General features: G+C 57.7%; 2 protein-coding genes across 3 annotated transcripts; one reads left to right on the forward strand and one right to left on the reverse strand.

The window, feature by feature from the left end:
* Positions 1 to 39: 39 nt before the first annotated feature.
* MUC4 (mucin 4, cell surface associated) lies at positions 40 to 13,984 on the forward strand. Of its 2 annotated transcripts, none has more exons than XM_072933474.1 (27): positions 40 to 3,795; positions 4,087 to 4,226; positions 4,419 to 4,583; positions 4,665 to 4,820; positions 4,953 to 5,083; positions 5,279 to 5,367; positions 5,674 to 5,850; positions 5,942 to 6,085; positions 6,184 to 6,303; positions 6,503 to 6,705; positions 7,411 to 7,489; positions 7,735 to 7,905; positions 8,085 to 8,186; positions 8,385 to 8,621; positions 9,006 to 9,140; positions 9,231 to 9,409; positions 9,525 to 9,684; positions 9,764 to 9,862; positions 10,433 to 10,615; positions 10,708 to 10,781; positions 11,098 to 11,162; positions 11,437 to 11,636; positions 11,854 to 12,022; positions 12,107 to 12,280; positions 13,110 to 13,147; positions 13,231 to 13,328; positions 13,533 to 13,984. In XM_072933474.1, the coding sequence occupies exons 1-27, from the start codon at positions 834 to 836 to the stop codon at positions 13,587 to 13,589; spliced, it is 6,507 nt and encodes a 2,168-aa protein (XP_072789575.1). In that variant the 5' UTR covers positions 40 to 833; the 3' UTR covers positions 13,590 to 13,984. The 2 variants fall into 2 exon arrangements, with proteins under 2 accessions (XP_072789575.1, XP_072789576.1); XM_072933475.1 differs by having other exon boundaries at positions 12,136 to 12,280.
* Positions 13,985 to 14,459: 475 nt separating this feature from the next.
* LOC101232903 (uncharacterized) lies at positions 14,460 to 27,385 on the reverse strand. The gene is made up of 12 exons (XM_072933442.1): positions 27,213 to 27,385; positions 21,015 to 25,358; positions 19,573 to 19,712; positions 19,108 to 19,272; positions 18,672 to 18,827; positions 18,052 to 18,182; positions 17,117 to 17,205; positions 16,526 to 16,709; positions 15,959 to 16,107; positions 15,630 to 15,749; positions 15,280 to 15,321; positions 14,460 to 15,156 (listed from the first exon to the last, which is right to left on the reverse strand). Exons 1-12 carry the CDS (start codon positions 27,271 to 27,273, stop codon positions 15,140 to 15,142), a joined length of 5,598 nt encoding a protein of 1,865 aa, XP_072789543.1. The 5' UTR covers positions 27,274 to 27,385; the 3' UTR covers positions 14,460 to 15,139.
* Positions 27,386 to 27,420: the final 35 nt, after the last annotated feature.

Consider the following 27,420-nt stretch of genomic DNA (forward strand, 5'->3'; position numbering starts at 1 on the left):
CCGGCGGAGTCACCCTGAGCGCTCCCTTGAGAGAGCGACTGAGAGCCGCAGCCGTGTCGCCTTCTGCCCTGACACCGAGCAGCGCCATGGGGTGCCGGGGCCCGTGGCCGCTCTGGAGCTGGGTGCTGTGGGGGCTCTGGGTGCTGCCAGGTAAGTGCCAGGGTCCCTCGCAGTGCTGCCGGGCTGCCCGGGGGGCTGATGGCAGGGGGGGCGATGGGCTGCACTCAAACCTCCGGCGGCTACAACGAGTGCCCGGCCGGGGTTTGCCCTCTCTGTCCGCCGGTGCCAAAGCTTTGTCACGGTCCCCAGCTGCAGCAGGGGAAGGTGGCGGGAATTGTGGATCAAATCGAGAGACTCACCCTGGGTGAAGGTGCCTGTCCTGTTCTTGGTGTCGGTCCTCCCGCAGCAGGGAGGAGGGCTGGGGGTGATGGCGATTCCGGGCTGGTTTTTTTCCTCATCCTGCCCTCACCCGCCTTCTGCACAAGCCGGGGAGATGAAGGGGCAGCCCCTTGTCCCCACGCTGGACTCATCCGAGTCGGGCAGCATCTCTCGTGTGGCCGACAGCAGCAGCGCCGAGCTGCCTTCAGAGCCGGCCGTGTGCCAGGAGCTCCCCCCGGCCCGCGGCCCGACCGCCGCCCCCGCGGGCAGCCCGAGCTCAGGTAAGGCGGCGGGCAGCTCCTGCCTGCTGGGGCCGCGGGGGGGATCCAGCTGCAGCCGCCTTGTCTCGCTCCACAGGCATCCTGGTGCCACGGGCAACAGAGAGAGTCCCAGCTGGAAGTAGTGGTGAGCAGGAGGAGCCTCCCAGCCCAGCAGCTCTCCCTGGGGGTGCTGCAATGCCAGGCAGCCCCCAGGCAGGGCCAGGGGCTGGGCTCTCCTTTGCAGGTGCTGCCGGCCACCCAACCAGCATCCCTCCAGCTCCCATCACCACTTGGCACATGCAGCCTCTGTCCTTCAAGCCAGCGGAGCACACGGTGGGTCTTGCCCTGCGTGCTGTCACCGTGGAGCAGATGCCAGTGACAGCATGGACCACAGAGCCATTGCTCCCCCAGGATGAGCACAGCACAGCGACACCATCCCCCAGCATAAGCAGGAACTCTGCTGAGCCACCTAGTACTGCCATGCTCCTGCCCCAGGAGGTCATACTGGGGTTGGATGAGGCCAGCTCACCTTTGGCCACAGCTGCCAGCATCTCTCAGGACAGGACCAGCCCTGTGAAGATGACAGCAGCCACAGCCAGTCCCCCCAGCACGGCCGCAGAGGGAGCCTTTTCTTCCACTACCATTGGCACCAGCAAGGCTGCAGAGCCGGGGACATGTACCTTACCCAACGCTGGCCACAGTGCCTCACAGGACCCTCCTGGGGCTCCCACTCAGCTGCCTCCAGCCCTTTTGCCCCAGCTTCCTGATGAGGCTGTGCTGGGCACAGGGGAGACGCTTCCCCCCAGCCACAGCACAGTCCCGGGCAGTGCTGGACATGGGCTACCCACAGACAGCTCCGTCACCCAGCCCCAGGCCACCACACGAGCTGCAGGCACACTGGCTACAGCGATGGATGTCGTAGCTGGAGAGCACATCCCACCTCTGGGAAGCACCACTGCTGAGCTGGTGTCCATCAGGGATGAGGCCAGTACCAAAGCCACAGCAGGCACTGCCGTCCCAGAGACCAAGGACGCACCAGGGGGGCTCAGCATGAGTCTGTCCCCCCATGCAGCTCTCAATGACCTTGATGGTCCCTCTCCAAGCTCCATGGGCTCTCTGCTCCCTCAGTCCCTCTCAACAGGCCTTGGGACCACCACAGCAGAGGCAGCTGCCAGCGGTTCTCCTTCAGCCACTCCCAGCATGGCCACGCCTTTGTCCCTCATGGGCACCAGTGGAGCAAAGCCAGACAGGGCCCCTCGGGCTGCTGCTGCTGCACCATCACCTTCCATCGCTGCGTTTGGCATCGGGACTGTGCCAGCTACCCATCCATCCTCCTTGGTTAGCAGCACTCCAATTAGTGAAGCGGGGATGGGATCAGCATCACTGGCCAGTGGCAGTGCCACCACAATGCCGGGGGACACCGAAGCCACCCTGCCTGTGCCTGATGCACACCCCAGCCACAGCCAGCCAGGTCCCACAGCAGGCTCAACAAGCCCAGGAATTGGTGTCACACCCAGATCTGCACTAACCCCAGTGCTCTGGGCTGGGCCCCAAATTGTGGAAGCTCCAGGGACAGAGAAGCCATCACCCAACACTGCACGAGGCATTGGCAGAGCTGTATCGGATACCCCTGGGGGACCCAGAGCAGTCACTGTCCCCACGGCATCACAAGCAGATGTCCCTTCTCTCCTGGAAGGCAGAGCCAATGTAGGGATATCTCTGGAGATGTCCCCATCCAGCATCCCCCAAGAGATGGCAGCAGTCACGTCCCCACTGTCCCTGGCTGCCCCACTGCAAGCAATGGGGGCTTCGGGTGCCCCCCAGCCCAATGACGGTGCCACAGGGCGAGCAATGGGGATGGGGTTCCTGGAGGGGAGCACGGAGGAGAACCCAGGTGCCAGTGCAGCGGGGTCAGCTCCCAGCCTCACATTTGTCACTGCCAAGCCATCACCAGAGCCACCTGGCACTGAGGACAAGCCCACCGCTGGGATCACCCCGCTGGCTGTTGGCCACACAAATGTGCAGGAGGGTACAGCTGCATCCTGGATAGGTGCCACAGGCACCACTGCCCATGTGGACACCAGCAGCTCTGAGAGCAGCACCAAGGGTGCAGCACCCTCAGCCAGCACCAGCAGCACCCGTGTCCCTGATTCCAACACCAGTGGCACATACCTGGCCACCATGCCGGCCACCACACCATCCACCAGCACATTCCCCAGCAATGCTAACCTGCCAACCACCTCCACAGGCTGGGAGACCTTTGTGACCGGGGTCACCACAGCCATGCCACCTGTCACGGCACGGACCACCAGCACCAGCAGTGCCCCATCCCCTGCTGTAGCTCACAGCGAGACAATCAGAGGTGGGCAGCCTGTCCCATCCCCAGCAGCACATACCCCCTTGGTGGAGACAACTCCTGGACCCTGGCTCCTTGGTCCCAGCACTGCTGTTGCAGTGTCTGGTTCTCCCCTCCCCAGCCTGCACAGCCCAACAGAGGAGGCCACAACAGCCCCCTTGTCCCTGCTTGGTGTTGGTGCAACTGGGGTGGCAGCAGCTGGACAGACTCCCACTGAGGCAGCAGCAGGCACCACTTCTCCTACATCCATCGGCTACCACGACATGGGGCAAGCAGCGAGCATGTCACCTCCTGCCTTCCAGACACCTCCAGAGGCACCTGCCTGGAAGGAGAAAACAGCCATCAGCACAGGCAGCACCACAGCCACCACTGCAGGGAACACCATGGCCAGCACCACAGGCAGCACCACTGCCACCACTGCAGGGAACACCATGGCCAGCACCGCAGGCAGCACCACTGCCACCACTGCCACCACTGAAGACAGCACTATTGCCACCATTGCAGGGAACATCACTGCCACCACTGCCACCACTGCAGGGAACAGCACTACCACCACTGCAGGAGGCACCATGGCTATTGCATCCACAGCCCCAGTGAGCCCAGCCAAGGAGGTGGGAAGTCTCCCAGCCCCAGGCACCAAGGCACCAGTAACACCACCAGCCACCACCAGCCCTGCCACCACCCTGTCTCATGGCTTTGGGACGCAGAGAGGACCATCCACCAAGCTGGGCACATCTGCCCTCACCACCACTGGGCACAGAACTCCTGCACCTGAGCCCCAGCCCACCCATGAGCTTATCAGTAAGTAGATTTTCTTTTTCCCAAAGACAAGAGTAGGAAAGGGGTTTTCAGCCAGTCAAGCGTTGTGATGGATGAGGGTACGGCCTGGCCCAGGGTATCTCATCTGCATTGCACATTGGGCTGCCAGATTAATGGGAAAAGGCAAGATAGGACATTTGAGAGCATGCCAAAAGTAGGTTGAAAATTGGGTTACAATCCATCAGAGCACAGGCACAGCATCCTGGCTGCAGGATGGATAAAGCAGACATTAATGATTTCACACCCTTTTCATTGATCTCCTGCACATGGCAGAGCCAGCGACTTCACTCTACCCCTTTGGCGTGGAAGGAGGGGACCAAGAGTATGTCCAGAGGATGGTGGATTTTAACTCACCCCTGTTCAAGCCAGAAATTGGATTTCCCTTTGGGAAGTCACTGCAAGATGCTCTCTATGTAAGTGCCCCCTTTGGTGAGCACATAATGGTTGTGCTGCCTTTTTGGTAAAAAAAATCCAAACAAAGAAATGGAGCAGAAACCAAATTTCATCTGAATATCTCTTTTTTTACATTTAAAATGGTTGGTTTCTGCACATCCATGGAGGCTAAAAGCTATCCCAGTCAGCAAATAACAAGTTCTTTTGGTTAGTTTACAGATAACGGACAGATCATTTTTCCGCCCACGGACAACCATGTCCCGTCCAACCCCAACCCTCCTCCCAAGGGCTTCACTGGCCAGGAGAGCTTGCCAATGGTGGCTGCCTTTTGGGATGATGCAGACTTTTCCAAGGGTGTTGGCACCACCTGGTACCAGGTGAGAGCCACCAGAGGTGTTCTCCTGGGAGAATCCAGTTCCCAGTCCACTCATTGAATTCTCTCTCTTGCCATCTGGTAGGAGTACTCTACACTCAGCTCTACCCAAGACCCTGTCGTCCGAGATGTGGAAGCAAAGATTGAGAAATACCTAAAAATCCCCTATGTAGCAAAATGGACCTTGAAGGTGACATGGGAGAAAGCTCCAGCATACCCATCCCAGAGGGATGACACTCAGGTGAGCAGTGTGGGACCCAGGTGACAGAAAGCACTGCTGATGGCTGTTTAAAGCCTCACTGCCTCAGTCTGCTCTGCAGGGAGAGCAGGGGAGGCTTTGGGAGCACTGAGGGGGTGCCTTGGGTTTCTCCAGACGAGCACCTACCAGGCCGTGCTCACCACCGATGGGAACTGCTCCTTCGCCCTGCTGCTCTACCAGGACGGGGGGATGCACTGGGACTACACCAGGCTGGCTGCAGCCAACGTGCTGATCGGCTTCTCCAGGTGCTGCACTCATGTCACTGGGCTTTGGGACAGCAGAGATTTGTTCCAGCACTGTGTTGAGAGTGTTGGAGGCATTACCCCCAGGAGAGCCCAGCTCCCACTGCTGGAGCAATCCTGCCCCATTTAAACCCTTTCTCTATGGGGGGGGGAGGGTTGTGTTGGAAGGATGACCTCAAACCTCCTCTCTCCACGCAGCGGCGATGGCTATGCCCAAAACAACGAGCTGACTCAGAAGCCACCAGCTGTCAAGTACCGACCAGACCAGCACAGCAGCACCGGCTCCGGTATGGCACCGGGGGTCCCTGGGGCGGGTGGGGGTGGAAGGAGCTGCGTGCTCTGGGCCAGGAGCGTGTCACCAGCACCCATCCCTGGGAGGTGATGGGCTAGCGAAGCCACTGGGCATGAGCTGGCCAGCAAGAGCAGACTGTGGGTGTCCCATATCCTCTTGTGGCTTGCCACAGCCCCGCTGGCTCTAGAGGGAGCCTGGAGACCTTGTGTGAGGTCAGTGGGCAGGGACAGCTGTCCCACGGGATCCCTCAGCACATGGCGAGACCCTGGCTGAGCAGTGCTGTCTCTGGTTGCTCCCCCAGATGTGCGTGGGCTGTGGATTTACAGACTGGACAGTCGCTCCCGGGTGAATTACAGGCTGCGGTGCCTGGCGTGGCTGGACACAGAGCCAGCGCCAGCCACCTGGAACAGCCAGCTGCCACCATGCCCCTGCTCCCGGCCCCAGGCAGAGCTGGATCCCCGCTACCACTGGAGCAGAGGTGCCAAGGACAGCCCCCCAGGGCCAGCTGCAGGGAGGGGGGATGGTCCCCTCCTGCTCTGGGGGCGGCCATGATCCCCCCACTATTTCAGGCCCAGCAGACACCTCCGTGAGGATGCTGCGCAGCGCGTCCCCCAGCCCAGCTGGAGCCGGGGTACGATGCCTGTACCAAGGTGGGAGCTTGCTCGAAGGCTGGCAGGAGAGAACATGGAGCCTCCCCTTCCACACTGCCACTGGTAGGTGGGAACGCCACCCTCACCCTACAATCAATACCCCAGGCATCAAGCACGGGCAGTGCGAGGGCCCTGACACACCCTATCACATTCCTCCACAGACAGGGAGCTGGAAGCGTTCGACTGGTGCTGCCGGCGTGTGGGGAAGCCCCTGTTCTGTGCCAAGTTTGCTGAGAAGAGACCAAGGGTTGGCTGTGAAGGATATGTGCCACCCACCCCTGGTGAGTCCCCAGGCTCTGCCTCTGCTGTGCCAGGCCACTGAGCTGTGCATGGACTCTGTGCTTTAGCCACACTTTGCAATATGCCAGCGGGGACTGCTGAGCCACCACTGAGCAGCTCTGAGGCTGCTCTCCTCCCTGCAATGACACCAGCATTTGCTCTTCCTTTGCCCTAAACATCTCCATCTCCTTTGGACCCCAGCTGGTGCCTTCGGTGACCCTCACCTCACCACCCTGGATGGACTCACCTACACCTTCAATGGGCTCGGGGACTTTGTCCTGCTGCTGGCCAGTGATGCCCAGACCAGCTTCATTTTGCACGGGCGCACAGCACAGACTGGCATGGCCCAGGCCACCAACTTTGTGGCTTTTGCTGCCCAATACATCTCCAACACCACCACAACAGTGAGTAGGGGTGCCCTGTGCATGAGTTTGAGCCTCTAATGGGAAAAACCTCTCTGGCAAGTTGGGCATTACCTCTGCATCACCTACAAGTGGGTGGGACCCGAGAGGCGTCCCCTGTCCTTTTCCTGCCACCTCCCACCACTCCAACAAAGTACTATTAGTGGGGAAATGGACTAATATTCACCAGGCACATGTCTAATGCCTCCTGCAAACAGGCCAGCAAGGGCTGGAGACTCTGGAGGAACATGCTCGGCTTCATCTTTTTCATTGCACATTCTTTGTCCTGACACTTTAGGACAAGTGACTGCTCTGCCTGACTTTGCAGAATTGCTTCCCACAGCCATTTAGCTTCATTAAGCAGAATGTCCTGGTGTCACCAGGAACAGGCATTGAATAGCATGAGGAGGGGGCTCAGAGCTGGAGCCCCCCAGCACAGCTCTCTGTGCTGTCAAGGTCAGCTGGGCAGTGGTGGTGGCCTTGTCCCTTGCCAGCAGTGACAGGCAGCTCTCAGTCCTCTTCTGTGCAAGCATCAAAGCTGCTGTGTTGTGTGTCTGCTGGGGTGAAGTACACACCAACACAGGCCCCAGGGCTGAGCCTCTCTTCCTGGGCTGGAGGAGGACAGAGTTAATAATTGTTCCCAGCATGGAGGGACAGCAGGAATGGACAAGCAGAAGGGCTGATGGGGACATCCACCACGATTTTCAGGTTGAGTGGACCTTGGGGAGCCAGGATGACATCCAAGTCCTCCTGAACAACAAAACCATCCAGTTTTCCTATTCCCAAGGTGAGCAGAATCTGCTGTTAAATGCTAAATGTATGTGGGCGGGACCAGACATGTTCCAATCCCCTGGGCCCAGCCCTGCCCAGTGCGGGGGCAGCCATCCTGAGGTCCATTAAACGTCTCTCACCTGCACCTGTCTCTGATCTGCATGGGGTGGATGGGGAGCACTCCCCTCCAGGAATCCATGGTTGCCTTTTCAGGTCTCAGCCTTGCATGGACTCTCCCTCTGTGCTTTCCTTCTCTTGCAGACCTGGGTGATGGCATCTACTACAGCCCTGGTGTCCTGCTAGTCAACGCCTCCTCTGTCATGGCCATCTTTGATGGGACCATCTCTGTCTCTGTCTCGGCCACCTCTGGGATCCTCAGCGTGGTCTGCAGCCTGCCCAACTGGTACTGCAACAGCACCAGGGGCCTCCTGGGTGAGGGCTTCTGGCACCGCCGCAGAGCCGGGGTGCAAATTCCCTTCCCACGCTAAAGTAGACTGGAAAACTGGGGAATTGTGCTTGTGAGGGCAGGGTATAAACTAAACACTGCCAGCACCAGACAGGAGGTCAACCCTGGCATGGGGGATTCCAGCACTCTGGTGATGCTCCACCAGGTGTGTGGGACCATGACCCCGCAGATGACTTCCAGATGCCAAATGGTACCAGCATCCCTGTGAACAGCAGTGAGGAGGAGATCTACAGCTACGGGATGACCTGTAAGTCCAGGCTTAGGATCCCTCTTGATGATCCTCTCTGCACCTTCTGGCCATGCTTTGGCTTGAGATATTTAAACATTTGCTTGAGCAAAAACAATGCCAAGGGAAGGTGTTTGGTGTCTTCATTGCTCTGTGAAAAGGAACCCTAAAATACAACAAACTTAAAATGGCCTGTACCCATGGCGTGCTCTCTTGCAGGGGCTGTCAGGGAGCACAGCCTGTTCACTCAGCCTCTGGGCTCACCAGCACTGAACTTCACACCCTTCTTCTTGTCTCGGCTGCGGCAGGAGAATGAAAGCCAGTACGAGCTGGCAGCCTTGCAGTGTCACGGCAGCAAGGAGTGCATCTATGATTCACTGAGCACAGGGAACTTGGCCCTGGGCCTGACCACCCAGAGCCTTGCAGCCGACTTCCAGCAGAGGAAGACAGCACTCAGTAAGTGGAGCACATCCCCACTCTGAGAGGGCATGGCTTGGATGTAACTGGGCAGTGCCCTGCTCCTTTCCTGGGCTCTCTTGCTTCATATGAGACAGAAGAGAAGTCACCAAGGTCTTGGATTTGCACTGCCCAGCTGGCTTGTCTCCAGTCCTGGGAGATGCCACCAGTAGGACAGTTGCCATCAAGGTTTTGGAATTGCATTTCCTGGAACTGCATTTCTGGCTTCTCTCCAAACCTGGGAGATGCCACCATGCTGTGCAACATAAGGGCCTTGTTGGTGGGCAGCTGTAACAGCGTCTGCCAGGGTCCCATCCTCACCAGGAGGGAGTTGGAGCCAAGGGGTGACAAGGCCACATTTGTGCTGGGCTGCTCTTTCCTCAGATGCCTTCCCTCCTGTCATCACTGGTGACGCATCAATCACAGCCTTCAGGACAGAGAAGGTCAGAAGGCAGTACCATGCCTTGGGGGTGGGTGCACGCTTCATTCCCCATCTCTCACCAGAGCTCAACATATCTGGTAAGGAAGGAGAGATGGAGCAGCTGGGATGGGAAGGAATGGGATGGAATTCCTCTGCCACCTCTTAACTCCTACCTTTCCTCCCGGCAGAGAACGGCACCCTCGTATGGGAGCCCCGTGGGGCAGCCCCATTCACCGTCAACCTGGAGGCTGTCGGCTCCAACAACATCTCTGCGCTCCTCCAGCTCCGCTTCACCCTCTGCAGGTGCAGCAGGAGCCAGGACTGTGACTACAGCAACACTGTCATTCTCAGGGAATCTTCCCTGCAGGTAGTGCACCAGAAAGCTCCTCTGGTGACACACTGTGCCTGTCCCCATGCCACCTGTGCTCTGTGCACCCATCCTCCTCACGTTCCCTAAGCCGGTGTCGCTATCCCCTTCCCAGCTGGCAGCCTGCAGATGTGACAGCGGCTACTCAGGTGCCTTCTGCCAGAACCCCCCAGACCCCTGCTCCCAGGGATGCTTCCCTGGGGTGGGATGTGACCCTTTCAGTGGCTGTGGCCCCTGCCCAGCTGGCCTGACAGGGGATGGAGAGCATTGCTCAGGTGACAAGGGCTCACACCACGGCCACGGGGACCCCAGCTCCGGTGTTTGTCCCGGTGCCATGGTGCATTGCCTCAGCAGATATCGATGAGTGCACACAGGGGACGGAGTGCCCCGGGAACAGCACCTGCACCAACACCGTGGGCAGCTACATCTGCTCCTGCCTGGCCAGTGAGCAGGGTGAGTATGGGGTCCCTGGCCGGCATGCTCCTCGTCCTCATCACCCCCAGGCTCTGTGGAAGAGAATTCCTGAGGCACCCAGGCTGGCTGGAGAGAAGGGAGAGCTGCTTGAGCTCTGTGCCCAAGCTCTTGCTGTCATTAGCAGAAGGGACCAGAGTCCAGCCACCACTCGTTTTCCCAGGCTGTTGATCTCACTAATCCACTGGGAAGAGAAATTTTTCCCATGCAATTTTTCTCCTTGAGAAAAAAATTCTCATCCCAGCAAAGTTCAAATGCACATGCGGAAGTTGGGGGCTAAATCAAGCCCTGTTTTCAGATTGCTTTGGTGGGGTTGAGTTGATGGCTTTTGCTCTTGTTGTAATGCTGGGATTTAAGAAGGGCTAATGGCTCCAGCTGGAAGGAGGGGGAGTGGGGCTTTTCCTTGAATTTATACTAAAATTCCTAACACATGAAAGAAAAACAACACAAAACTTGGAAGAAAGGCCTTATGGAGCAGCTGAGGATGGTTCAGAAACTGGGGCTCTGCTCTGCAGCCAGGTTCATGTCTCAACCACACTCACCATCCCACAGGTGAAAGGCCAGGCTGTGGCTCAGCCTGTGGCTACCACTCCTGCCCTGAGGGCTACTGCAGCAACGGGGGACACTGCCACCTTCACCCCATCACTTGTGCCCCCACCTGCACCTGCCCCCCAGCTTTCACCGACCAGCACTGCCTGGTGGCAGGGGGGGATTTTCAGCCGCTGCCCAGCTCAGGTGGGTACCTGTGCCCAGCAGGGGGTGAAACCCAGCCCCACTCACCCTGGTCCTGGGATGCCAGAGCCACCACTGTGGCTTTCCCCCAGCAGGTCTCCCTCGGAGAAGCATCCAGATGAGAATCAAGACACTGCAAAACACCACTGCTGAGGAAGTCAACAGCACTGTATGTCACTGGAGAGGGTGGGCTCAGAGCAGGGGACACACTGGCATACTGGGCAGCATGGCAGCTGGGGGTGGGCATGCCTCTGTATGCCCTCCCATGGGATCTCTGGGGCTCCAGCAGATCCACAAGCCCAGAGGGAGGAAGCACCCATTGCATGATGATGGCTGCAGCTGTGGCTCTGTGCCAAATCCCCGGCAAATGAGCCAAAGGCCAGAGCAACCCTTGGGGCTTGGCCTCAATGCCTGCATCACTCTTCAACCTTTCCCCACGCTGGTGTCATTCTGCCTCCCCTAATGCCTTCCTGCTCCCCCCACAGGTCTCGGCCATCCTGGGCTCCCTGGAGGTAAAAGCTTTCCAGAGCAACACCAACATCACCCAGATGTGAGTCAGATGTGAAGCAGCCTGTGACCACTCCAAGGATCAGATGGGGCAGGGCTGAGCATGGGGCCTCTGCTGCACAAAGGACATTTTCCCCCAGCCCGATTTTACAGCCCTGATGCTGGTAGCCCTTGGAGACACAAGCCTGTTGGCGCCTTCCACCCCTGCCTCACCCCTTCCTTACCATCGCCCAAATGGGAATACTGAGGCACGGTGGGGCGCAGTCACCCTGAGAGGCAGCAGCAGCTCCACCAGCAGCCCTCTCTTTTCCCTGCAGGACAGACAGCGATGGCTTCACCTTCGTGGTGGTTTCTGAGTTTGCCTACGAGAGCCGCGGGAGCATCATCCGCTTCCTGAACGAGGAGCTGCCCGCAGCCATCACCGGCGCCTTCAACGCGTGGCGCGGGCGGCGGGCGGCGGGCACGGGGCTGCGCTTCCAGCGCCTGCACCGGGACAACATCACTGACCTGGTGAAGCGTGAGTTGCTCCTGGCATTGAGCTGGGGAGTGTGGGAGGAGTTCCCCCCTGTCCCCATTGTCCCCATGACCCTGTGTGCCCCACGGGTTGGTTCACACCCATGGGGGAGGCGGGTGGGCAGCCTCCCAACCCCAGGCGTAGATCCAGCTTGGGGAGGCTTGGGGAAGCATCAAGGGGTGCTGCTGCAAGGCCGAACCCATGTGCTTTCCCTTCCCAGTGACAGTGGATGAGCTGAGGGACTATTTCCACTGCACTCTGTACGGCTACAAAGGCTACCGGCTCCACTACGTGGGGATCATCGGCTTCGTCTGCATCTCCCCCTGCAAGATGGGCTACTGCCAGCACGGTGGCCAATGCCAGCACCTGCCCGAGGGGCCCATGTGCAGGTAACAGCAGCCCTGGGGTGGACAAGGCCACCCTGCCCAGCTGCTTCTCCCACAGCATCACAACTCCTCCCTCCCCATCCACAGCTGCCTGCCCTTCTCCATCTACTCTCCAGCTGGCCTCCAGTGTCAGTGGCTGGCCATCAGCCTGGCTGCCTTCCTCGGCATCCTGCTGGGAGCCCTGGCTCTGCTCTGCCTCCTGTTTGCCACGGCCTGCCTGGCCCTGCACCTCTGCCGCCAGCACCGCCGCCGGCACCAGGGGTGAGCCGTGGGCTGCACCTGCACAGGGGTGGGTGTGGGCATGTGGCAGGCCGGGTGTCAGGGAGAAAACTGATCAAAAATCCACATTTGAAAGATCCACCACTGGTAGAACTCATCTGTTTGGGCAGAGGGACCCTGGCCTGGGAGAAGGGTTGGGTGACCTTTTAATATCTTCCAGCCCCTTTTCCAGTTATCTGTTGCTCAGGGGTACAATAGCATCAGTGGGTTGAATGTTAGCTCTCCTTTTTCCCCCACGTTAGGGAGTGTTTACATTTCTTCCTCATCCCACCCAGTACTTGGTTACAGATGGGCTTTCTATTTAATTTTAATTTGCATACCACCCGGATAATTTCCACTTCAATTCACATGGGCCTGCAAAGAGCTGGCCTGGAGCAAGGAAAAGTGGTTTAAGAATTGGACCTTGCTCTTCTGCAGAGCAGGCAGTTAACAGAACAAAGGCAAAGTGCAAGGCTGGGGTGGAAGAACCAGCATCTCCTTCCCTCCATCCCCTGCCCTTGGTCCTGCAGTGGCATCCACACTCAGGGGATCTCCCAAGCCCCTGGCTCTGATCAGAGCTGTGTCCTGCCCCTGCTCCCAGCTCCCTGCCAGCCCTGGAGCCAGGGATCGCTGGGAAGTTCCTCTGTTCATTTGCATTTGTGGCAAGGCAAGAAATCGTGCACAGCTGGGGCTTTTCCTCCTCTCACAGCCCCATCTCACCCCTGCAGTCAGTCACTGCTCCCCTTTGCCATCTGACCCAGACACCAGCATCAGGCAGGGGTTCTCCCAGCCTCTGCTCACATGTTCTCCCTGTTCTGTTCCCCCCTTTCAGGGCCAAGGAGACCTTGTGGAGGACACGGCCCTTCTCCTGTGAGTAGATGCCTGTAAAACTCCCCCCACTAAGGCTCTGCTTCACCCCAGTCCTCAAGCTCTGCTCATCTTCCCTGCTCCAGCTTTAACAATGGCAGGAGAACAAGCAGATCCCACTGTCTCCCACTCCCTGGAAAGGCATTGGAAACTGCAGCTCCAGGCCATTGACCCCTCAGCCCAGGTCTGTCCTCAGGTTACTGTTTCCGTGGGTGTTGGGGTGGGGAACTTTGAGCTGGGCTCTGTATCCTGGCCCTGTGCCTCAAAGGAGCTCAGGAGCTGTGCTTCATCCTGAAGCATCACTGGTGCTTTGGCTGGCACTGGGACCCACACCACTGTCACCAGAGCCAATGCCACCCTGACAGCATGGCCTGCTCCTCCTTTACAGATAAGAATCCAGAGACCCCATGTTATGCCACCAAGCCAGGCCCCCCAGCAGCCCTAAGCTGCCACCAGTCCTTTTCTGGCACCTCCAGGCTCACAGAGGAGCCAGACACTGCTGCCAGCTCCACTGCTCACTCTCGAGGTCTCCAGCAGCAGCAACACATGGAAGCAGGGGACAGGCAGCTGCCTTCTGGGTTCTGGGAGGATTCTGGAGGAGGTGATTTTTTGAATGTGTGTTTATGTTGGGTGACCAAAGCAGGAGGATTTCACCTTCCCCTGAGGACCTGCAGAGATACCTGGGATCATCCTGGAATGTGTCTGCATCAGGGGTACGTGCTAGTGCAATATAATCAGACCTTTCAGATCCCCTGAGAGCAGGGTCAGGTGGGGCAATGCAGTGATTGTAATCCCTTAGAATCAAATAGAATAAACCAAAAATGTTGGCTTGCTGTTAAATTGTCTGCATCTCAAGGGTCCCTGTGCCAGCCCTGCTTCACTGTCACTGAGCCCTCAAGTCCCTTCTTTCTCCTGGTCCCATCCACAGAGCCAAAGCGAAAATAAATGTAAAATTTTTTGTGGCTTCATCCCCTCATTTTCCCTACACACCTGTAAATCTCCTCACACTGCTTTCATGGACACGATTTACAGTGGCTCAGATCATGCAGGTTGGGCTTTGGCCCCCACAAACATCCCACAGCCCTTCAACCCTGGTGACTGGGAGCTGCTGATCCAAGGAGGGTATATCAGACCCCATCAGACCCCCAACTCCCACCCCATTCACTGCCCTAGACCCTGGCTTAGCTGTATCTCCAGTACTAAAGCCAGGAACAGAAATATCCTGTAATCCTGCTGCTCCAAGCCTGCCCTGTCACTGCTTCCCACCCTAGTTTGGCTGCTGCAGGATCAGTGATGCTCAAATCCTTCCAAGGTCTTATTGAACAAACAAGATTTGACAATGATTTATTTTTTTTAAGAAAGGAAGATGCTCTCTTACACACACAAAAAAATTATTTTTCTTCCAGCATTTCTAATCATGGGGTTGCATTTTGCCCTCACACACCCAGCAGACATATTGATCTGATTCTGGCTTGATCTGGAGAATTGTCCCTTCTCCTGAGCACAGGGCCCAGGCACCACTCAGGGAGGGAGGGCTGGGAAACAGAAGTGGGGGACAAGACAGGACAGGCTCACAGGACAAGCCTGGTGCACCCTGGTATTTAAGGGCTTGGCCACAGTCAACCCATTCGTGGTGTTTATCCCTTTCCCTGGGTGCCAGGGGTCCAGCCTCACCCTGCAGCATGGAGCACAGTGGGAAGTGGGAAGGACAAGGGTGGTGTGTGCAGTAGGGGGTACCTGCCCACCTCCCCACCAGTTCTGCCCCCCAGCTGCATCTGGGAAAGAGCAACTAAAGCAACTGAATCCTTGGGACAAGTCTGGGTTAGAAATGTGAACTTGTGCCAGGGCAGGCAACTGCAGGCACTGGCCAGGTGAGCTGCCCTGCGTGGTGGGCAGGGGTGATGGGCTCTGTGGGGGGACATGGGGAAGAGCAGATCAAAGGGCTTGGAGAATCAGTCATGGCCCAGAACGTGCTGCGGGTGTGAAACCTCCCAGTTACTTGTCCTCTCCATCTGCAAAGAAGAAATGAGATTTGCTCAGTCACCTTCTCCCTGAGGGGCAAGCTAGGAGCCCTGGGGCATTTTCTTGCAGGGGCACAGGAATAGAGGGAAAGGAGACCCCACAATCCTGCTCACCTCTCTGCTCATCTGAGTCATTCTCTGCCTCCTCCGAGGAATCTGTTGAGGGTTGCAAGAAAGCCCCACATCAGCTTACACCATAACCACATTTGCTGTGGTCCTCTTCACCTCCTAGTGCCATTACCTCCAGACTATGCTGGTGCTAATGTGCTGAAGGAGATGCCTCCACACAGCTCCACACACCCCAGGGCATGGCACAACCTGCACATGAGCATCCAAAAACCCTTCCCCCATCTGCTCAGGGCTCTTGCTGCCTTAACCACAGGGAGGCTGGGACATTCCCACTCCCCTCCCAGCCCTGGGCACCAAGACAGCATCACCCCAGTGCACATGAGCTGCAGACCCACCCATGCTGGGTGACTGGTATCCATCACAGCCGATCTTGGGCCTCTTCTCACTGTAGCGGGCGCAGAGGTGGGCACTGCCTGCCCGATTACAGCACCAGTCATACAGCTTCAGCTCCTGGTCTGGGGGCAAAAAGGAGAGTAAGGGGCTGAAGGGAAGGGGAGGGAGATGGGCCAGTTCCAGGCGAGGCTTTCCTCGGCTTTTGGCAGCTCCACACTCCCTCCAAGGGAAACAGCATGTCAGGAAACAGATTGGCACAGAGATTAAAATTATTTACAGGCTACAACAATGCCAGCCTCAGCCAGGGGACGCCGAGGCTGGCTGTGCTTACCACGGTAGGGTGACGCCTGCCTGGAGGGCCTCCAGTACCTCTCCTGCCGCCCCTCGATCAGCTGGCTCTGGCTGTCGTACAGGCAGCGGACGCCGGCGCCGTGCTGGTTGGGGGAGGCCGAGTGCAGCATGGAGACACGGGCACCCCACCTGCCTGAAATGGGCACCAGGGAGCCTCAGACAGCTCTGCCCGGCCAGCACTCCTGCCTCGGGGCAAGGACTGGGCCAGAGCTGGCTCCTGGTTATCCAGCACTCCCACCACATCACCCACGGTGCCACAGGGGTTTGGCGGAACTGATGGAGATCATCCAAGTGGTCCCCCAGAGGGAAACCCTGGTCCCCAGCATCCCCATGCGGGTCAGACCAATTCTGGCCAGTCTAATAAGACAAGAAAAGGTCAACCCTCAATCCTCCTCGCTTTTCCTGTCTCTGAAGGGTAGGTCAGTCCCCCTCTCCTTTTCCTTAGGGTCACCTGCCCACCCTGCCACATGGGACCCCAGCCACCCTTGCAGGGAAGGTGGGGAAGGACATCTTGGGGATGGGGAGGGTGAGGTAGTAACATGTCCACTTGCCTCCACGGCTGCTCTTGAAGCGTGGGTCCTGCTGCCCTTGCTGCAGGGAGCAGGGGCAGGTGGGCAGGCCCTGGCTCCATGCCCGGGGCTCCTGCTGCTGCCCCGTCCACGCCAGGCACTTCAGCCGGTAGTTGTTGCCCACGCGGCTCTCCAGCTTGTAAATCCACAACCCACGGAGGTCTGAGCAGGGAGAGAAACCATGAGCTGACACCTTTGGCCAAGGGGACCACAGGAGCTGTTTTGTCTCAAGGGGAGAGTAATGTGGTGCTGATGCTGGAAGCTAAGCCCACTTTGACCTCCAGCCATAGGACCCTATGTTCAACAGCCACTCAACAGAAGGGAAACAGGAGGAGAGGCTCTTGTCAAAGAAGAAAGCTTTGGGACAGAGCCACGGGTACAAAAAGTGACCATGGGCAGAGCAGGGATGTTCCAGCCTTAGGGCATAGCAGGTACCCAGGGGAAATGTTCTTGAGGGGGAAAGCTTGGCCTTGAGAACTCACTGAGAGCCTTGCCACAGTGGCAGGCTGGATTTCATTCCCTGAGAATATTCCCCTCCTTGTGAGCCCACCCCAGATGTGTGGCACTACCTGTGTTGTAGCCCCTGAACTGGTCAGGGCGATATTTAGCAGCTGGAGGTCTCTTAATCAGGTCATCATTATGGTAAAAGCCATCTCCACTGAGTGAAGAGAAAAGAGGGAAAATCAGGGGTTGCTCTTCCTGGGTGGGATTATCCCAGCCCCAGCTGGCCCTTCAGCCATCCTCACCCGTGCCAGTGGAATTGCAGCACCCATGTGACAGCTCTTGGGACAGGAGGGCAAAGGCATGAGCTGCCCCAGCCTGCTTCCCTCTCTACATAGGGTACCATTCTTTTTTGGGCACTGCAAACACTCCTGCTGCATCAGGGCCTGAGCCCACAGGCATCTGGAGACCCCCACGAGCAGCTTCCATGGTTTCCAGTGTTTTGCCAGGTGATTTGGAGCAGAAACCCACAAGTGGTCCCACACAGACACACACGCACGCACGCACGTGCCGCCCACGCTTCCCATCCAGGCCACCTTTCCCTTACCCAGCTGCAGCAAGCAGCTAATGACAAAACCCTGGAGACAGCATGTACAGGGCAAGACGTAATGCGAGGAGGCAGGAAGCAACTGCTCCAGCCAAGCACGGAAATCCCTTCCCTCGGCTGGTGCAAAGTTCAGCAAACATCCCCTATTTCCCACTCCTTCCACCCAAACCGCCAGGATGCTGGGGGCCCAGGACTCCAGAGGGATTTGTGGATCTTACAACAAGCACAGCCCAGCAAGACAGCATGCTGCAGCATGATCCAGTCCCTAATGGAACAAATTTGTTTGTGAGGCCCCTATATGTTAGGGTATATGGGCATGCAGACCTCATCTGGGCTGTTCTCATCCCTCTAGGGCACTCCCTGGGGCACGGGGGAAGGATTCAACCAGTGGGAGCTGTGGGTGGGATGCATCCCAGTGCTCAGAGGAGGCAGGGATGGGGTGCTGAGCTGCTGTACCTGGTGTAGCCGATGAGCACATTGGTGGAAGTGAGCCTGGTGTAATCCCACTGCATGCCTCCATCCTGGTACAGCATCAGGATGTAGGACCTGAAGCCATCAGTGGTCAGAACAGCCTGGTACGTGATAGTCTGAGGAGAAGTGTTGCAGACAAGTAAGAAAGTGAATGAAGAAGTGGGGTTTAAAATTCAGGGTGTGGGGCAGTGCTTGCGGGGGAATGGCCAAACTGATGTCTGGAGGGAAACAAGGCAAACATAGCTAGGCCTGGTTCACATTTCACATGGAAAATGTGATGGTTTTATTTTGAAACTGTTCCATGACAAGTTTCAAATTCACCCAATTTTATGCCTCTGAAAAACAGCATGTCTGGTGAGCAATAAACTCCCACCACCTTAAAGAGAATGGTTTTATGGAATGGGGAAACTTCAGCTAAAGGTGTCCCTCAAAAACCTGAAAACCACCAAAACACGGGCGCAGCCCAGTCCTTTTTGGCAAAATTCTTCAAGACTGGTCTTTGTCACAAAACTGGTTCTTACTTTCAGACACAGAGAAGGTCATTGCCTGCGGGTCTTGGTGTTTTTTGCCAATTCAACAGCGCCTGTGTTCCATCAGTCCCTTACCTTCTGGGTGTCAGTCCGTGCTGCATAGGCAGGTGCCTTCTCCCAGGTGATTTTCAGGGTCCAGGCTGCAGAGTAGGAGGACCTCAGGTACCGCCGGACCTTCGCTTCCACGTCACGGACAAAGGGAGGCTTGGCCGTGTTGAGGGTGGAGAACTCCTGTGGGTTGAGAACACCCACATCTGTGTTAGCTCCCAGTGGGACAAAACAGGCTTAGACTGGAGTCACACACAGACCCCTGTAACCAAAGTTCTGGATGGGGTTTGGATGGCTCAAGAGGTAACATAGCACCAACAGCTCTTAGATTTGGCTCAGAAAAGGGAAAAACCATTCATGGGCTCCATTAATTACACATCTCAAGAGGCATCCCCAGAATAGATGATGAGTTTATAATCAACAGGTGTTTCGTGCAATCGTGCTCCCAGGTGGCTTCACTCACCTGGTAAAAGGTGGTGCCAACACCTCTGGAGAAGTCGGCGTTGTCCCAAAATACAGCGATCATGGGGACCTCTTCGTGGCCATTGAAGCCACGGGGAGGAGGGTTGGGGTACGTGAGGATGTTGTTGTCCGAGGCTGGGAAAATGATCTGTCCGTTGTCTGTGAACTGAGCAGAGGGATCCCTCCATCAGGTGAGATCAGCAGATCCATCAGGACCAGCAGCTCTCCCTGGCATGGCGGTGGCAGCCCTCCCATTTCCAAGTCCATTTTGAGCAATGCCCAAGGAAAGCCACCACCTGCCACTGCTGAAATGGCCACAAAGTCACCTCCTGCTGCAAACAGACCACAGCAGCATCCCAATAGCTTCAGCCCCACAAGAGTCCCATCCCAGGCACCTGGTCCCTGGTGCCTCTCCCAGGGTTTTAGGTGATAGCCAATTGCCCAAGTCAAGCCCAAGCAGACTCACGTAGAGAGAGGTGCGCAGGGTTCTCCCAAATGGGAATCCAGTCTCGGGCTTGAAAAGTGGAGAATTAAAATCCACTCTCCTTTCCACATACTCTTGATCATTTTCCCTTGCTCCATACCCATAGAGGGGTACAGCTGGAACTGGAAAAGAAAACAAACAAACAAACCATAAAACCAAACTATATTTACAGTAAAGCTTTTGGTCTGTATCAAAAATTTAAAAGGGCTGAAATGATCTTGCTTCTACTGGGACAGAACCTGGGCAGCAGACTGATGGGGGGACACTGCTTAAAGCCTCCAGGGACACTCAGCATGTCACCTTCCCTTGCAGGAGCTTGTTCTCCCCCCTTTCACAGCCTTACACAAACACAGCTGCCCTAAACCTCTCATGATGGCCTTTGTGGTCACTGTCCCTGTCCCCTGCTTCAACCAGCCCTGTTGGGACATTGCATTGAATGACTGCCATTCATTCAGGGGAAGAACATTGTACAAGGACTGTGGCAGTGGACAGCACAGAATTAAACACCCACAGCTCTTTCTAGAGGCTTTTACAGCCTCCAGCTCCGTATTTATGTCTGTCAAAACAAAAATTTGGAGGGGATGGGTTCTCCAGCTGATGGGACTGTATTGAAAGCAGGCTCAGCCTGTCAACAGTGCAAGCTCATGTGCAGGGGCTCCTCATGCCACGTCTCCCCAGGATCCTGCCTTCAAAGAGATCCCCTCTTGTCTGGGCACTGAATGTTCCTGAGGATGGTCCACCAGGAAACTGGATATGTTAGCCCCATCCAGGCTGCTCTGTGAACATCATGAACCTGCAGGACTGGGCAGCAAGGCTGGGGGAGCTGCTGGCACTCCTGGTGGAGATGGAACCATGGGGGACGGAGTGCGGGAGGTGACAGTGGCTGCTCCTGGCCTGGGAAGCACCTCCCTGCCTCTGGGCAGGGGGGCTGGTGGGGCTACAGGATGTTGCTGGGTGTGCAGTGGCTGGGGACCTGCCCTGGGATCCCCCCCAGCCTGGGAAGGCTCCAGAAAAGCTTGACCCAGAGGTGGCAGGGGCTCTGTTTGCCAGGCTGGTGGTCAGCTCCCTGCCCAGGAACGGCTGCAGGGAAGTGGGTGAGGAGCCACAAGCAGGTCCTGGCCCCAGGGTATTTGCTCCAGGACTGCCAGCAGTGATCCCAGAGGGAGGAAGGCCAGGGAGCCCTGGGGTCCCCCCAGCTGGGGAGTGAGTCTCCCGGATCCAGAGGCACTGGGAAGGAGATGGGTTATGTCCCCTTGCCCTGTCATGGTTCCCTGGAGCACAGCACTCCCTTCTCCAGGAGCAGGGCTGTCAGCATCCCCTGAGGGGCTCTCTGGCTGGCAGAGACAGGAGCAAGGCAGGGCCCCCTGGCACAGCAGCCCCCAGCTCTCCCTTTCCCCCTGCAGAGGACCTCACTATCAACTCACATGCTGAAAGCCCAGGGCTGGCAGACACCCCCTCTGCAGAATTGCCTCTCTGTGGAGCAGAAGGCAGCACAGGGACAGCGCTGGGGGATATGGGAGCAGGAGGGAACACTTCTCCCACAGGTGCCGGCATGCCTGAGGCCACCTCATCTTCAAGAGACCATGACTGAGCACCTCCAGCTTCTTCTGATAGCCCACTTGGTGACCCTGGCAGCAGGGGGCTGCTCCCAGTCTGGGTGCTTGGTGCAGAGTTGGGGATCCCATTGGGTGCCAGCCCCGAGCTCAGCCCATGTCCAGGGAGAAGCAGAGGGCCAGCCACCGAGGTGGTCATGCCATTGGAAACACCGCTGCTGTCTGGAGCCACTGGGACCGGGCTGGCACCAGGGAAAGGTCCCCCATTCACCGAGGCTCCTCCTGGCACCTCCACCACATTGACTTCACTCAGTTTTCCATCAGAGAGTTCAGTATTGGCACCACTTTGGGTGCCAGGGGCAGACACAGAGGCTTCTTGAGGGCCAGCAGCCTCCAAGCCTGTGTTCAAGCCACCACCAGCTGCAGCAGCTCCAGGAGGGCTTGTTTCATCAGCAGCCTCGTCCGTCCTTCCAAGTGGTGAAGATGCCTCTGTTGACAAGGAAGAAGATGCAGACTGCAACACACCTCCTGTTTCTCCATCAAGGCTTTCTGAACCAGCTGGTCCCATTCCAGCAGGAGCCTGGGACTGTCCTGTGGATGCTCCATCACCAGCCCCTTCACTTGCCCCTTCTCCTGCAGCAGGAAGGACCCCAGTGCCAGCACCCAGGGAGGGGTGAAGACCTTCAGCAGCACTGTCTGCTCCTCCAAGTGCACCCAGGCTGGATGGGTCTGAAACAGAGGAGGCTGAGATATCACCACTGGGAGAGGCTGAACCAGATGAGGACCCTGCACCAGGCAGTTCACCCTGCTGAGGGCTGACAGCTGAAGGACTTGTCTCCATGTTGGGATTTTCACTCTCTGGGTTTCCTGCCTGTACCACATCCCCTGCACTCCCAGCCCCCTGCACCGGACCAAACCCTGGGCCAGTCTCACCATCCGGAGAGGCCGAGGACAGACTGTCAGGGCCAGGGGCTGCAGATGGAACAGGTCCTGCTTCATCACCCCCTGACACAGAAGGTGCTGCCACCACATCACTGGGAGAGGTAACACCAGATGAGGAGCCAGCACTGGGCAGTTGATCCAGCCCAGCTGCTATTCCACTCCCTGCAGGGGAGCCCAGGGATGGCTCAGACTCAATCCCACTGCCTGCTCCTTCCAGTGCTGGCTCTGCTGCGCTGCCTCCTTGTCCTGCTGCTGCTGGCAGCCCCACATTTGTGCCGAGCTGGTCCCCGAGGCCAGGTGATGGGGGTCCTACTGGTCCAGGAGCTGCTGAGCTGGGGGTATCCCATGCTGAAGTCGAGTCAGTGTCTGGCCCTTGGGCCCCAGGGAGTCCTGCTCCCATAGGAGCACCAGCTGCTGTTCCCCATGGCTGTGACCCACCAAAGGATGGAGATCCAGGTGCTCCCTGGGCAGCACTGAGGTCAGGGCTCACTGGTGTCTCTGCCTCAGACACGGGGCCAGCCACTGACCCCAGGGGTGGGGAAACAGCCCCAGGAGCATTGGCTAAATCACTGGGCAGATCCCCTGGTCCTTCAGGCCCTGAGAGATCAGGCTCCATTCCAGCACTGCTGTGAGGTGCAGGACCAGGTGAGGACACTTGTCCCAGTGCTGGGGCTCCTCCTGTTCCTGTTGCAGTTCCATCTCCAAGTGCTGATGGAGGGGAAAGCTCAGCATGTGCCATATCCCCTGTTTCTTCTGCTGGCAGCTCTCCAGTGTTAGTGAGGTCTTGTTCAGGGCTGACAGCTGAAGGATTTGTCTCTGTGTTGGCATTTTCACTCTCTGGGTTTCCTGCCTGTACCACATCCCCTGCACTCCCAGCCCCCTGCACCAGACCAAACCCTGGGCCAGTCTCACCATCCGGAGAGGCCGAGGACAGACTGTCAGAGCCAGGGGCTGCAGATGGGACAGGTCCTGCTTCATCACCCCCTGACACAGAAGGAGCTGCCACCACATCACTGGGAGAGGTAACACCAGATGAGGAGCCAGCACTGGGCAGTTGATCCAGCCCAGCTGCTATTCCACTCCCTGCAGGGGAGCCCAGGGATGGCTCAGACTCAATCCCACTGCCTGCTCCTTCCAGTGCTGGCTCTGCTGCGCTGCCTCCTTGTCCTGCTGCTGCTGGCAGCCCCACATTTGTGCCGAGCTGGTCCCCAAGGCCAGGTGATGGGGGTCCTACTGGTCCAGGAGCTGCTGAGCTGGGGGTATCCCATGCTGAAGTCGAGTCAGTGTCTGGCCCTTGGGCCCCAGGGAGTCCTGCTCCCACAGGAGCACCAGCTGCTGTTCCCCATGGCTGTGACCCACCAAAGGATGGAGATCCAGGTGCTCCCTGGGCAGCACTGAGGTCAGGGCTCACTGGTGTCTCTGACTCAGACACGGGGCCAGCCACTGACCCCAGGGGTGGGGAAACAGCCCCAGGAGCATTGGCTGATTCACTGGGCAGGTCCCCTGGTCCTTCAGGCCCTGAGAGATCAGATTCCATTCCAGCACTGCTGTGAGGTGCAGAACCAGGTGAGGACACTTGTCCCAGTGCTGGGGCCCCTCCTGTTCCTGTGCCGTCTCCAAGTGCTGATGGAGGGGAAAGTTCAGCATTTGCCAAGTCTTCTGCTCCTCCAGTCAGCAGCTCTCCATTATCAGCAGGAGACACTGAGGGCTGAAGGGCTGGAGGACTCATGTCACTCTGGGTGTCTTCATAGGGACCAGCATCCCCTGAATCTCCTGCCTGTGCCACGTCCCCTACCCCCTCAGCTGCCTGGCCTTGGATCCCAGCAGTGGGCCGTGCCTGTCCGTCAGGCGCTGGGCTGGGGGCATCTGAATCTGAACTCAAGCCAGTGCCAAGCCCATCGGGTTCCTGGGGAGCTCCAGCTGGCATCCCTGCTGGCTCTGACTCCCCAGGAGATGGAGACACGGCTGCTTCCAGGCCACCAGTGAGGTCAGGACTCGCTGGTGTCTCTGCTGCACCATCAGCTTCAGGCAGGGCGCTGGCTCCAGGCTCTGGGGCTGGGGCAGCTGGAGCAGGAGCACTGGGGGTGTCTGTGGGGAATGTCAGAGCATCAGGAAGCAGCAGTGGCTGTTCTCCAGTGGGGGTCTGCCATGAGGCAGGCTGGAGGGATGGAGTGGCCAGATCCACAGCTCTCACATCCTCTGTGGGCAGCACAGTGGCTGAGACTGGGAGATTTGTGTCACTCTGTGCATCAGTGGGAGCCCCTGGTGCCGGCAGGGACGTGGCAGTGCCCTCTGTTTCCTCAGGAGCCACAGGTGCCCTGCTGGCTGCAGGCAACAAGGCTGAACCAGAAGCGTCTGATGACATCCCGGGAATTCCCTGCCCATCCCCACCATTGGATGGTGTCAGTGAAGTGTCTGGGCTCAGTGCCTGGCCAGGGAGGAGGGAGGACTTCCCAGGGCTTTCCACTGTTCCTGACATCACTGGGCTCTCTGGAGGCAGGTGGGTTGGATTGGCTGTGCTGAATTCACCATTTATTGCATCTCCTGGATCTCCAGAGTCTGAAGGGAAGGGACTTTCCTCACCAGCTGGGGCCGTTTCTCCTTCTGGCTCTGGGTTAATGTCCTCAACCCCACCCACTGCTCCATCCTGCTGGGTTGGGAGCAGCTCCCCAGCATCAGGACTGGAGCCCATGGAGTTGGCAGTGGCTTCACTTTGAGTAGCTTCAGGCAGGGTCACACCTTCCTCCACTGCTGCCTTGGCTGTGGTCAGCCCTTGGCTCAGCAGCACAGTGACGCCAGCAGTTGGCTGTGGCACCCAGGTGACTGCCAGAGGAGGGGTGGTGGGCAGGGATGGAGTGCCACTACTGAGGTCTGTACTGATGTCCTCCTTCACATCCGCAAGGACAGGGGTGGTCCCCAGGGGGACATCAGGAGTGACCTCTGGTTCATCATGCGCTGCTTCGGGGGTGACAGCGGGGTGCTGTGTGGGGATGGCAGCAGCAGTCATGGCTGTATTGGGAGCAGTTGAATTTCCCTCAGTACTCGTGTCAGGAGCCTTGGTCCCGTTCACCAAAGCTGCCACTGAAGGGCCATATCCGCTCGTCGCCATCACTGGGGCCATCTCAGTCCAGGGAGGGAAGGTCTCAGCATCAGCTGCTGTGGCAATCAGCTCTGTAGTATGGGGCCCCTCGTCCTCTGTTGTCATGGGGAACGCTGTCCCCACAGCAAAGGACCCATCGGTAGTGACAGGGACAGCAGTAACAGCCCCAAGCCCTGCAGAGAAGCACAGAGAGGAGTGTTACTGTGGGAGCCGGAGCTGGCAGCCTGCCAGGCTCAGACACCTCTCCGTCAGAATCACAAAGCTCCCAACACTTCTTAAACCCCTTCTCCCTAATCCCACAGCCTTACAAGGCCCTGATTTAAAAGCCAAGGAGTGCAGTCTGGGCTGCCTTGGGTGCAGCACCTCTTGCATCCTCAGCATCAGCAGCTGAGGCTGGACACAACCCATTGCAGGTCAGAGAGAGACACTGGTGCAAGCATGGAGGCAAAAGCATCTGCTGAAACCCAGTCCAGTCATGCTGGGGATGGTACTGGGATGCCTGGCCACTGGGTAGAACTGGAGCCCAGTAAGTCTAGTTGATACCCTGGGGATGTCTGTGGAGCTCTGCCACTTCAGGGCAACCCTCAGCCCTCTTTCCATCTCTGCAGGGACAGCTCGAGCACTGTGGCCTCTGCAGAGCCTGAGGGGTTCTGTGATTTTTCACCTTTTGGGTGTCTGAGGGATATTTAAATAACTTTACACAAAGCCCTTTGTCAGACAGGAAAGCCAAGGCTTAGGGAAGTCTTCCCTGACTGCAGATGGATTCTGATCTGCTGCACTTAAAGCAGGTTCAATAAAATTCTCCTGGGCTGAGCGTCTGCCTGCTCCTGCCCCCATCCCTCTTGCCTCTAGCTGAGTGAAGGCACCAGGGGTTCCCCACCCCTGCAGGGAATATTTGCAAGCTCCCAGGACCAAGCCCTTCTTACAGTTCTCTCCTGCTGCCAAAATTCTAAGCCACATCCAGGAGCTCTGCTGAAAGGAGGAGACACCTGCCTACATCCCAGACATGTCTCCCAGAACCTACTGGCATCCATGAGTGACGTTTCACACGGTCTTATTTTTAGGGCAGGGACACAGGCTCTGGGGTGCCCAAGCTGCCGCCGTTGGCTCCGTGAGGAGCCAGGTGGATTTGCTGACGCTTGGCTTTAAGGAGCTTCAATTAGGGGAGACGAAAGGCACCCCGATGGCAAGATCCAGCAGGGCTTTGCCACAGCCTGACAGCCCCAGCCTGTTCCCAATCCTGGTGCTCCAGTTCATCAGGTTCCCCCTGACAGGCAACCAGATCTCCCTGCAGCAGAAGTGTCTCCAGCCTCAGCCCCGGCTCAGCTCGTTAGCTCCCAGATAGCATGTGCAGGGTCATTAATGAATATTAACTCCTGTGCCAGACCAGTCCTCAATGTGTCCATCCTCTGCTAGACCCACATGCCCTTTCCTAGCAGGCTGCTTCAGTGTCATCTTCCCTGGCTGGAAAAGGCTCTTTGTACCAGCCCCCTCAGCCAAAGGAGCTCCCCTTCTCAGGGAAAACAAAGTACATCAGTCAAGTCACCCCAGTTTAGTTTGGCCCACTCACCCTGTTAAATCACTGTTTTAACTTAATTCTTCAGTGTGGAGCAGGAAACACCATCTACCCCACACACCCATTCATGGGAAGTTTGTGCAAGAGGAGCCCCAGCATGCAGCACCAGTGTTTGCTCTTCTCTGGGATGTGGGAGGGATGGGAGCATCCCTGGGTCCTGCTCTGCCAGCTTGCTTGCCTCGGCTCCTTTGCTGGAGGGGCACACAGCTGCCTGCAGGCTTCAGGGCTGGGCTCTCATCTCTCCCATGGCTCCACACCTGCAAGCAGCCCCTCGGGGTGATGCCTGCCCTGTAAAATGCTTTTCCAGCTCTTTGGCTGCAATGCCTGGCAAGGACTGGTCATAAGAGGAGTTTCCAGTACAGCCAGGAGTGCAAAGCATCTCACAGTGTACCTGCTGCACCCTGACAGGGCTCAGGTAGCACATGGGCTAGCAGAAAAATATTGGACGTACCGTGCAGAATCCATGCGCAGCATCCCAGCAAGGTGGAGAGCGTCCATCCCCTGGCCCCCATGCCTCAGGCCTCCACACAGGCAGAGCTCTAGGAAGCTCAAAGGGAGCAGAGAGCAGCAAGGAGCAGCTCCCTCTGTCCCTCCCTGCCTGCCTCTCCTGCAGAGCTGGAGTCCCACAGGTGCTCCTGCTCCTGCTCCCTCCTATTTAT

Source organism: Taeniopygia guttata, chromosome 9, assembly GCF_048771995.1.
Source record: "Taeniopygia guttata chromosome 9, bTaeGut7.mat, whole genome shotgun sequence".
NCBI classification, from domain to species: Eukaryota; Metazoa; Chordata; class Aves; order Passeriformes; family Estrildidae; genus Taeniopygia; species Taeniopygia guttata.